This window comes from Nansenia antarctica (genome assembly GCF_963989245.1).
Source record: "Nansenia antarctica genome assembly, chromosome: 7".
In the NCBI taxonomy this organism is placed as follows: domain Eukaryota; kingdom Metazoa; phylum Chordata; class Actinopteri; order Argentiniformes; family Microstomatidae; genus Nansenia; species Nansenia antarctica.
The window spans coordinates 62,487,575-62,500,074 of NC_137677.1; the positions used below are offsets into that span (position 1 = coordinate 62,487,575).

Genomic DNA, 12,500 nt, shown 5'->3' on the forward strand with positions numbered 1-12,500 from the left:
TAAAATAAAAAAAATGAATACAACTAAAAATGAAAAAAGGATGAGCGCAAAGAGAACGGAATTACTAAAAGACTAAAAGCATCTTGAGGTAAAGCGAGTCATGAGAAGGGATATGTTCTAAGATGTCTAAGAAGGGATATGTTCTAAGAGGTCTAAGAAGGGATATGTTCTAGCTAGGTATATGTTCTAAGAGGTCTCTTAAAGATTTAGCGGGTGTGCGGTAGATCCTCTCTAGGCCTCTGATGATGACAGCACCACCAGCCTTTAGTCTGCAGATATGAACAGGCCATGAGGGAACGTTATCCCACTGACAAAGACACGTCTGCACTTACAGCAGAACCAGACCAACATTCCTCTCTCTGTCAAACACCATAATTACCGCATATGACAATATAATGAACATGGAAGTGCTTCCACGCAGCCCGCCTGGGGTTGGATGCTGCCGGCTCACGGCGGGGACCATAGACAGAAAAGAAAGCAGCCTGCTTTCTGTCACATGCTTGAGTCGTCACGTGATATAATCTTTGGAAATGTTTGACAGTGAAGGTCTTACCTGAAGTGAGTTTCACATTGAGGCAGCTCTCAGGCTGCTGCCCGCTTTGCGCTGACTTGGTTGGGGCGCTACAGAATAGCAATCACTTTTCAATAATGTGTAGGAAATTAAACGATTAGTTAGTGAAATCAAAGCCCTATGTTGCAAACAGAATGGGCATTTGTTATCTTGTGGTCATCCCACAATGATATGAATCGATTTGCAGAAACATAATGGCTGACGCAGACAATGTCAATCATGGCTTTTTCCCCGAATAGAAATGAGCAACTTAGGGTAGAATCTCTATCCGTTCCCCTCGCATTATCTGTGCTTTCCTGACATAACATATTCATATTCTCTGAACAGCAGACTGATCAGTGATGCAGAGGGTTGGGGTGTGTGTGTGTGTGTGTGTGTGTGTGTGTGTGTGTGTGTGTGTGTGTGTGTGTGTGTGTGTGGGGGGGGTCGGGGGTGGGGGTGGGTGGGCGACGGTTGTGCTATGAATAGGTGGTAATTTACCACAACGGAAATGAAAATGGCACAATCGATTTTCCAGCCAAGCCTCTGAAGATGAGTTGAAATTAAAATAATCATTCGGGTGTAGAGATCCGTTATTTCGGTCGTCTGGCTACTCTGTGAACAGACAGCGGGGTTGTACAAAAATAACCTCTGTTTTAATGTTGTTGAGGTCATTAATAATTAATATTGACGGTGGGCTCCTGACTTACTGACTAATAGGTCTGGCCCGGTGGCTATAAAGCAGGGAAGGCTGACAGAGGTAGAAATCTGAGGACAGTGATACCGTTCCTCGTTCCGTATCCATGCGTTATAATGAGCCTGTCCTCCGACTATTTCTACTTCCACCAGCCTCCCCCCATGGCCGTAAATCGACCCCTGCTGAAGTTCAAACACAAGTCTTATCTGCACTCACACACTCACATCAACTATGCAAGCGGAAGGCTTTTTATTACAACTTCCCGTTTCTTGTAACTACAGTAGGAGGGGAGGCGTGTGGCGGTAGAAATTGGAGGATGGGGCTCAATGTGAGTGTTTGATAACATTCCTCGTTCCAGTCCATGCATTTCAATGAGGCCCGGCGTCCTCCGATCTCCACCTCCACCAGCCTCCCCTGAACTACAGTAGCATGTAAATAATTCCTCTGCTTTATCTCCCGTTTCTGTTGTTTTTAAATTTGAATGAGCTCGTCTCTCTCAACCATACGACCCCACTAGGGGAGGACACAGCGTCATCTAACTTTAATACGACTTGACGGACTCTCTCTCTCTCCCTCTGTGTTTTTACCCAGGATCCTTCAGTGCACAAGGTGGTAGGCGGGCGTAAGAAGACGGTCTCCTTCAGCAGCATTCCCTCTGAGAAGAAGGTTTGTGGCGCTGAAAAATGTTGCTTTGTGCCTTCAAAACACAAACATGTTTTATATAGGGTTCCCACACTGGTCTTAAAAAGCCTTAAAGTCTAAAATCCAGCAATCCTTATAAGGCCTAAAAAGGTCTTACATTTTAGGTATTCGGTCATTTGTTTTTTATTGCAAACAGCTGAACATTTTTACATTTGGCCAATAAGCCTAATATGCAATGCAGGTTGAATAATTTTGATTGCAACTGTAAGGTTTTACTTAAGATGACTGTTGTAAAGTTGATTCACTTGCTTGAACAAGGTCAGTAAGTAAGTGTATTGTAAGTCGCTTTGGATGAAAGCCTCTGCCAAATGACTGCTCTTAAGCCCAATGCACACAGCGTGCGATTTTGTCGCACGACAACATTCGATTCTCAATTCACACCAATGAATGAATGAATGTGAATGGAGAATCGAATGTTGTCGTGCGACAATATCGCATCGCACGCCGTGTGCATTGCGATGCGATATTGTCGCACGTCAACATTCGATTCTCCATTCACACCCACACACTTCGGCGGTGTGAATTGAGAATAGAATGTTGTCGTGCGACAAAATCGCACACCGTGTGCATTGGGCTTAAGACAAACAGAATCTGGTTTATGGTATAATAATAATATGGAACATAGCTAAAATGCACAACTCTTACCTCCTCGACGGTGCAGGTGAGCAGCGCGTCGGACTGCCTGGCCTTCATGCAGGGCGGCTGCGAGCTGAAGAAGGTGCGGCCCAACTCCCGCCTCTACTGCCGCTTCTACACCCTGGACCAGGACCTGAGCTGCCTGCGCTGGGAGCCCTCCAAGAAGGACGTGGAGCACGCCCGCCTGGACATGGCCACCATCCGGGAGGTCCGCACGGGCAAGAGCACGGAGACCTTCCTCCACAACAGCCCCGCCACCGAGCACCTGGCCGAGGAGGCCGCCTTCTCCATCATCCACGGGGACAACTACCAGTCCCTGGACCTGGTGGCGCTCACCGCCGACGTGGCCAACATCTGGGTCACGGGGCTGCGCTACCTGGTGTCCCACCCCGCCGCCATCGGAGGTGGAGGAGGAGGAGGGGGAGGGGGAGCGGGAGGCGGGTGCGGGTTCGGAGAGGGGGGGCTCATCGGAGAGGGCAGCGCCGGGAGCAGGATGAGGAGCGAGTGGCTGGAGGCGGAGTTCGCGGAGGTGGACGAGGACGGGAACGGCATCGTGGCGGAGGACGTGGCCGTGGCCACCATCTGTAAGCTGTGTCCCGGCATCAAGGAGGCCAAGGTGAGGGAGGGGGCTGGGGTGGGGGGGGGGGCTGGGGGGCTGGGGGTGAGGGAGGGGGCTGGGAGGGAGGGGGCTGGGGGGCTGGGGGGGCCCTGTAGGGCTGTAGGGCTGTAGATGTTACTGTGGAATAGCACATGTAATAGCATTTTGTGACGTTAGAATTATAAGGTTCTATCTCCATTTTTGTCAAAATAGTTTTTTTACATAATCTGATCCATTAGGTGTTTATTAATGGTGTTATTTTTAAAATCTTGACATTTTTGAGTTAGTAATTCATAAAATACAAAGGTTCCATCTCACAAAACATAATGGAATGTAAAAACTTTGACACTCAATATCTCTGAACTGCCCTAAACGGAGATAGAACCTTATGTATCATGTAATAACATTTATAATAGCACTTGTAATAGCACATGTAATAGCATTTCTAATTGCACATTCAATAGCTCATGTAATAACATATAATAGGATTTGTAATGGCACGTATAATAGCATTTGTAATAGTTTGCAAACGTGTTAGTACACATTAGCTGCAGTATAGAGCCTCCGAGGTATAGTGACCTGAAAGATGGTGGTGGTTGACGATATATAACCACCAACCAACCAACCAACCAACCAACCAACAGTTACCACCGTTTGTTTAAAACGTAAAAAACTGGTGATCATACAAAAAGCCAGACTGTGGAAATTCAGACAGGCTTGTTCACGAGGCTCAGAGCACCAGGCTTAGCAGTGAGCCTTGACACACACTGGCACCGCTGTCCAATTCGGTTGTTAAGTCGTGACGTGTTTCCGGGTCCAACGTCGGCTGAGGCGCTCTCTTCGAAATCCCTCAGTAATAATAATAATTCATTATATTTATATAGCGCTTTTCCGAGGCTCAAAGACGCTGACAATATGGGGAAAACGGGAAAGTGCTGTGTCCCTTGTTGTATGAATAGATCCCAGTCTAAAAACCGGCATGCGGACCTTTTCACCAGACTGTCTCACATCTCAGTGCAACACAGACAATCGGGAAAAGCCACCAGTTTCTCAGAGAAGATCCAGTACATGTATATAAATAAACATAAAGGGCCCAAGGACTTCTGACGGCCAGCCCCGTTATTAAAGGAAGCTGATAGGCGTGTTTATCTGGGCACAGACACACACACACACACACACACACACACACACACACACACACACACACACAGACATTCCTGGATTCTCCATCTCAGAATGAGATACCAGCTGGTGGTACACAGACCCACAGTAGAGAGAGCCAGGGGTGTGAGTGTGTGTGTGTGTGTGTGTGTGTGTGTTTGTGTGTGTGTGTGTGTGTGTGTTTGTGTGTGTGTGTGTGTGTGTGTGTCTGTATGTGTGTGTGTGTGTGTGTGTGTGCGTGTGTGTGTTTGTGTGTGTGTGTGTCTGTGTGTGTGTGTGTGTCTGTGTGTGTGTGTGTGTGTTTGTGTGTGTGTGTGTATGTGTGTGTGTGCGTGTGTGTGCCTGTGTGTGTGTGTGCGTGTGTGTGCCTGTGTGTGTGTGTGTGCCTGTGTGTGTTTGTGTTTGAGGGTCTCAGACTGGACAGCATGTCCACAGCCAGTCTCTCTGAATCAACATTCAGTCCTACTGAAGGAGCCTCCTGTGGAATCTCAGCAGCTGCCTGTCTGTGTGTAGAGGCTGTAGTGTGTGTGTGTCTGTGTGTAGAGGCTGTAGTGTGTGTGTGTGTCTGTGTGGTGTGTGTTAGTGTGGGGGGGGGTGTGTGGGTGTACTGGCAGACAGTGGGGCATTGATAGGCATGAGTCTGGCCAGGTCCAAATGTCATATTTGATGTCATATCCATTCCAATAACGAAATTAACTGAAATAAAATTAAGTTACTTCGGTAACTTTTAAATTTCAATTTACATTTAAATGTAATTCCTCAACTGATTTGGGGAATTATAATACTTCACTCCACATCTTGTCTTGCCTGATTAAGATTAAGAAATATTTAACATTCTAGCTCAATAATTCCATACAGTACATTCTCTGGGATATTACAGAAAAACTGATTTGACCTCATCTAAACTCTTCCCCTCTCCCTCCTCCTCCTTCCTGTCCTCCTCCCTCTTTTCACTCTGCCTCCTCCCTCTCCCCATTCTCCCTTCCCTGTCTCTGTTTCCCTTCTCTCACAATACTCTCTCCTCTCTCTCCTCCCTCTCCCCCTCCCTCCTCCCTCTGTCCCCCCTCCCCCCTCCCACCACCCTTCTCTTCCTTCCCCCCCCCTCCCCCCCGGCCCAGGTGCGTCTGAGGTTCAAGGAGATCCAGCGGAGCAAGGAGAAGCTGACCAGCCACGTGACCCGCGAGGAGTTCCACGAGGCCTACCAGGAGCTGTGCACGCGGCCCGACGTCTACTTCCTCCTCGTCCAGCTCTCCAAGGACCGCGAGGTCCTCGACGCCCAGGACCTGCGCCTCTTCCTGGAGTCCGAGCAGGGCCTGTCCATGGCCACGGTGGACGGCTGCCTGGAGCTGGCCCACCGCTACGAGCCCTCGGCCCAGGGCAAGGAGAAGGGTCTGCTGGGGCTGGACGGCTTCGCGCGCTACCTCCAGTCCCCCGACTGCCAGCTGTTCGACGCGGAGCACCAGGGCGTGTGCCAGGACATGACCCTGCCCCTGTCCCACTACTACATCAGCGCCTCCTACCGCTCCTACCTGCTGGACGACCAGGTGCACGGCCGGGCCGACCTCGGGGGGCTGACCCGGGCCCTCCAGTCCGGCTGCCGGTGCCTGGAGCTGGGGGTGACGGACGGCCCCGAGGGGGAGCCCATCCTGGGGGTGGATTACGGCCCGGACGCCCGCCACCTCCACCAGCACCATCACCACCAGCAGCAGCAGCACCACCACCACCACCACCACCACCACCACTCCCCTGTGACCGCCCGCAGCGCCCTGGAGGTGGTCAACAAGTACGCCTTCCTGACGTCCCCGTACCCGCTCTTACTCTACCTGTGCCAGCGTTGCTCCCCGGCCCAGCAGCGCACCCTGGCCCAGCACCTGAGGAAGGTGTTCGGGTCACGCCTCTACACCCCCGAGGCCTTGCCGGTCAGCCTGGGGGTCGGGGTCCGCGCCACCACCCTGCCCTCCCCGGAGCAGCTGAAGGGCCGCGTGCTGCTGGTGGGCAAGAAGCTCCCCCCCGACGAGGACGCGTCCGAGGGGGAGGTGTCCGAGGAGGACGAGGAGATCGGCGGCGGCGGCCCCCTGGCGGGCCGACGGATGACCATCCCCGGGGAGGAGGAGCTGGGCGTGGTGCTGGTGGTGCCGCCGCCCCCTCAGCCCCGGAGGCTCCGCCTCCACCGGGAGCTCTCGGACCTGGTGGCCGTGGCGCGCACGGGCAGCCGCGGCTTCTACGCCCACCGCGCCAACCACAAGCAGGCGCAGCACTCGCCGCCCAGCACGCCCTCCTCGCCGGTGGGCACGCCGCCCCAGCCCCCCGAGCCGCCCTACTGGACGCTGTGCTCCCTGGGGGAGGGCGAGGCCGGCCGGCTGGCCAGCGAGAGCCCGGAGGAGCTGGTGGGCTACACCAAGAAGACCCTGACGCGGGTGAGGCCCAGCTCGGTCCGGCTGGACTCCAGCAACCCCAACCCCCAGGGCTACTGGAAGGGCGGGGTGCAGCTGGTGGCCCTGAACCAGCAGACCCCCGGGGCCATGCTGGACCTCCACCGCGGCCGCTTCACGCAGAACGGCGGCTGCGGCTACGTGCTCCGTCCGGCCGTCATGCGGGACGAGGTGTCCTACTTCAGCGCCCACACGCAGGGCTGCGTCCCCGGGGTCCCCCCGCAGACCCTGCGGGTGAAGGTGATCAGCGCCCACAGCCTGCCCAAGCCGCAGGGCGCCGGGGCCAAGGGGGAGGTGATCGACCCGTACGTGGTGCTGGAGCTGCACGGGGTGCCGGCCGATTGCGCAGAACAGCGCACTCGCACAGCAGCCCAGAACCAGGACAACCCGCTGTTCGACGAGACGTTCGAGTTCCAGGTGAGAGTTGTTGAGAGCGTTTTTGATCTTGTTGTTTGCGGGTCCGTACACACACTCACACACACACACACACGGTGAAGGTCGAGTGGAGGGTGTTTCGATGTCCCCAAGGCGAGGCGACGACAGGTGACAATGACACATCAGGTAGTGACACTGAGTGACGTCAGGGGTGGTGGGGGGACGGGGGACGGGGTGGGGCGGGGGAGGTGGGTGACGCACCCTGACATGTGACTGAAATCAGGAGAGGCTGAAATGAGGGGAAAATGTATCAAAAACCCAGCGTGTTTTGAGGAACTGTATCAAACACAATCTGTCCCATGCATGACAATGAGCCGTGTCATCCCACGTCTCCACCAGCCGCTCCTGATGTCACTCAATTCTCTCTGCTGTGTCATTGTCACCTGTAGCCTAGCAACGAGGAGGCTCTGATGCCCCGGTGGTTTTATGTCAGGTCAGGTAGCGTACCTTTCCTCAATCCGTTCCGTGTATTAAAACGAGCCCATCCTCTGATGTCTCCCCCCCCCCCCCCCTCGCCCCCACTAACAACCCTCCCTTGGAAAGAGAGACATTGTGTATTTTTTAACTACAGATATCCAATCCCTTTCTCCATTCACCATCGTGACAAAGCCCTGTAATCAAGTGTGTGAGAACGAATGTTGAATGATGAATGAATGTTGATGAGGATGAGGATGATGATGATGAGTCAACGACAGGGCGGTCACATGACAAGTGACTCAATGAGGGTTAAACATTATACAACAACAGAGGGGTTAAACAACCAACGGTGTCAGAAGTAGACGTCGATAGCACTGCCTGAAGCACTGCGCTCGCTGTGACTCAGTCTGAGTGTGTGTGGTGGTATCCGTGGTGATGTGAACATGGCGGTAGCGGTTGGGTGAACACGCCGCGGGTCTAAATGGGACAACCGTGCCAGCCCACTGCTGGTCGGAGGGGGGAGGGGGGGGGGGTTTGGCAGGGGGGGTCACTCGGCTATGCCTCAGAGATCGTTAGCCCTGGGGCGGTGTGGCAGTATGGCGTGACACACACACACACACACACACACACACACAGACACACACAGACACAGACACACACAAGCAGCCATGCTGCTTGGCTGAGTGTGTGTGTGTCACCCGACGCCTGCTCTCGTGTGTCTTAATCACTGCCTGCCAAAACGTGAGAGAGAAGCCAAGCCCAGACGCTGGCGAGAGCCACGCCAAGACACACACGCACACACACACACACACACATACACACACACACACACACACACACACACACACACACACCAGGGCACTTGTGGACATGTGGAAGTGTCTACTGTGTCTACACTGCAAACAGCAGTGAAATCCTGTTTGCCGAGTTTGGGTCGAAAGTTTTGTTCTGCCAGGGGAGGCACCGGCCCCCACCAGCCTCCACCAGCCTCCACCGGCCTCCACCGGCCTCCACCGGCCTCCACCAGCCTCCACCGGCCTCCACCAGCCTCCACTAGCCTCCACCAGCCTCCACCGGCCTCATAAACAGCACACAAAGTGAATCATCAATCCAAGTAAACAAGTTCAGGCCAGCGGCCATTGGCAGTCGTCATGATAGAAGACGATTTGTTTTCTTTTTTTAGTCAGACACTGGAGAAACTGTCTTGTCACTTTGATCCAGCAGCACCTGGATGTCTGGGATCACACATCCACATCCACTCCTCTCCCTCCTCCCTCCTCACACATTAACCTCACAACCAGAGCAGAACCAGACAATCAATTGATTTGATCAGTTAATTAGGATTTATGGGTGAAATTACCACCGCTCAACCATGATCAGACTTAGCTGAGGTGCTGGAGACTTGAAGAGTATCAATAGAGTGCAAAAAAACAACAACAGCATCTGCACACTCAATAATCTGTGCAATTATTTGCGCAAGCTTTCAGTCAATAGACCTTCTTCAGGCATACACTCTATTGATACTCTTCAGTTCCAGCACCTCAGCTAAGTCTGATCACGGATGAGCGGTGGTACTTTCACTATTTAAACATTGTCCTAAACCATAAATCCTAATTAACTGATCAAATCGATTGACCGCCCAGCTCTGGTTGTGAGGTTAATGTCGCAGTGTGCCGTGTGAGGAGGGAGAGACCGAACGCTTGCGCAATAAACAGTCAAACGTTTTTTGCACAGATTAGAGTGTGCGGATGCTGTTTTCTTGCACTCTATTACGACAATGTTTAACACTAGAAGAGCCGTGAGGGGTCACGGTGACCCCTGTGAGTAAAAAAAGATATATCTTTGCACTCGATCAAATTTCAGGACCCTCCTTTCATGACTTTTCCTAGATATGTGCGTTCTACCACCCCAGTATCCTTACATTTTCTAAATCACTTTAGGATAAGCTAGTATAAAGCTATTTTGCAGTTTTTCTGTGTAGGAGGCAGGCTAAAAAAAGAAGCGAGTGATCCTTGAGTGATCTCTGTGTGTAAATAGCAGATTTACATTCTAAAAAGGGGGTCTATTTGACCCCAAAAGCGGCTCTACTTGTAGGTAAAATAGGCACAGCTGTTGTAGTGATAAAAATGAAAATAGATCTTCACTTTAACTAGGGTTCCATCGTTAACACTAGTTCCATCGTCGGTGGCAACGGAAAAAGCCGCAGCACGACTAATTTATTCTTCCAGCATCTCAAAACGAGAGAGAGGCACGCAGCCGTGTGGGAGGCGTGTGGGAGGCGGCACTGCGAGTTGAACAAGACAGTGACAACAGCCCCCAAAACACCTGCTGGTACCAAAAGCAGGTAACATTAACGGAATCATTTTCCCCCCATAGTATCCCATAATGAGAAGAAGGTTTTTTAAGAAGTTTGTTTTTAAGAAAGGGGGGGGGGGGGTATGGGATGTGATTTTATTTTTAGGCCATGTCGTGCCCATACGTACCGTCCACACAACCAATAACTGAATGATACAGAGGAGAGTCTCCCAACGCCATTAGAGGGGGTCTCTAAATGGTAAATGGACTGCACTTATATAGCGCCTTTTTTGCTGCTCCAAAGCGCTTTACAACGGCCTCTCATTCACACATTCACACACCAATGGCGGCAAGCTGCAAGGCGCCCGCCGGCCCGCTCACTGGGAGCAATTTTGGGGTTCAGTGTCTTGCCCAAGGACACTTCGACATGTGGCCAGCCGGGGGGCTCGAACCGCCAATCTGCCAACCTTGTGATCATTAGATGGCGACTCTACCTCCTGAGACACAGCCGCCACAGCCGCCACAGCCGCTCCTCTAAAAGCAGGGCGCAGGTAGCAGGCCATTACTTCTCCTGCCCAGCCCCTCTCCCCCGGGGCGTGGAGGGGGGAGGGGGGATCTAGAGCAGCGGTACCCAGGAGACAGATAGGCGTCCCTGGGGTTGTCTGGGCCGTGTCTGACCCCACCATGCGTGACGCCCTGGTTTCTCCCTCACTCTCTCTCCTCCTCCTCTCCTGTGCCACCTCAGCGGAGAGTAATTATAGGATGCAGATGAGGCGGTGTGTGTGTGTGTGTGTGTGTGTGTGTGTGTGTGTTCTTGACACGCAACCGCACGCACACACACACACACACACACACTCATACACACCTCCCTGCTGGGTCTCTCTTCTCCGTACAGAATACAGTAAGCACACACACACTCAGTACAGAATCCTTATAAGGACGTGGTCTGTTCTCATACACACACACACACACGCACACACACACGCACACACACACACACACACACACACACACACACACACACACACACACACTGGTCATTCTCCCAAACTCTCCCAGTTCTCATACCTCCGTCTTAATGCCATCATAGATCACATCAGAGATCACGTGATAGATCACATCAGAGATCACACCAGAGATCACAGTTCACTGCAGCTGCAACTCTAGCGTGCGACGACTTTGACGAGTTTAAACTGGATCATTATGTTCATTAAGCTGAACGACCGACCAGCTCCTAATATGGCTGCTGTACACGTGAAGCCCTCAGGGCAGCCCAGGCCTCAAACACTCTGTACTGCTGTCTCCATGACCACACACACACACACACACACACACACACACACACACACACACACACACACACACACACATGATGAAACGCATTAAGAGGACCGACTAAGCCAAGGACTCCAGAGTACAAACACAACTCAAGCCTCTAATCTCCCCGCGGCCTGGAACCCTCCTCCCTCCTCCTCCCTCCTCCTCCTCCCTCCTCCTCCCTCCTCCTCCCTCCTCCCTCCTCCCTCCTCCACCTCCCTCCTCCTCCCTCCTCCCTCCTCCCTCCTCCTCCTCCCTCCTCCTCCCTCCTCCCTCCTCCCTCCTCCTCCCTCCTCCTCCTCCTCCTCCTCCTTCTCCTCCTCCTCCCTCCTCCCTCCTCCTCCCTCCTCCTCCCTCCTCCTCCTCCTCCTTCCTCCTCCCTCCTCCTCCCTCCTCCCTCCTCCTCCCTCCTCCTCCTCCTCCTCCTCCTCCTCCCTCCTCCCTCCTCCTCCCTCCTCCTCCTCCTCCTCCTCCTCCTCCTCCCTCCTCCTCCCTCCTCCTCCTCCTCCTCCTCCTCCTCCTCCTCCTCCTCCCTCCTCCCTCCTCCTCCTCCTCCTCCTCCTCCTCCCTCCTCCTCCTCCTCCTCCCTCCTCCTCTCTCCTCCTCCTCCTCCTCCCTCCTCCTCCTACTCCTCCTCCTCCTCCTCCTCCCTCCTCCTCCTCCTCCTCCCTCCTCCTCCTCCTCCTCCTCCTCCCTCCTCCTCCCTCCTCCTCCTCCCCTCCTCCTCCTCCCTCCTCCTCCTCCCTCCTCCTCCCTCCTCCCTCCTCCTCCTCCCTCCTCCTCCCTCCTCCCTCCTCCTCCTCCCTCCTCCTCCCTCCTCCTCCCCTCCTCCTTCCTCCTCCCTCCTCCTCCTCCCTCCTCCTCCTCCCTCCTCCTCCCTCCTCCCTCCTCCTCTCCCTCCTCCTCCCTCCCTCCTCCTCCCTCCCTCCTCCTCCTCCCTCCTCCTCCTCCTCCCTCCTCCTCCCTCCTCCTCCTCCTCCCTCCTCCTCCCTCCTCCCTCCTCCTCCTCCCCCCTCCTCCCTCCTCCTCCTCCTCCTCCTCCTCCCTCCTCCCTCCTCCCTCCTCCTCCCTCCTCCCTCCTCCTCCTCCCTCCTCCCTCCTCCTCCTCCCTCCCTCCCTCCTCCTTCCTCCTCCTCCCTCCTCCTCCTCCCTCCTCCTCCCTCCTCCTCCCTCCTCCTCCTCCCTCCTCCCTCCCTCCTCCCTCCTCCCTCCTCCCTCCTCCTCCTCCCTCCTCCTTCCTCCTCCTCCCTCCTCCTCCCT

At 53.9% G+C, this 12,500-nt stretch overlaps 1 protein-coding gene across 1 annotated transcript in view; it reads left to right on the forward strand.

The window, feature by feature from the left end:
• The window catches only part of plcl1 (phospholipase C like 1), a gene marked incomplete at both ends in the record, with an annotated part of 77,992 nt that overhangs the window by 54,987 nt on the left and 10,505 nt on the right, over positions 1-12,500 (forward strand). The window contains 3 exon segments of the mRNA XM_080536437.1: positions 1,839-1,913; positions 2,611-3,201; positions 5,463-7,193. Coding sequence (XP_080392563.1) covers positions 1,839-1,913; positions 2,611-3,201; positions 5,463-7,193 — 2,397 coding nt within the window.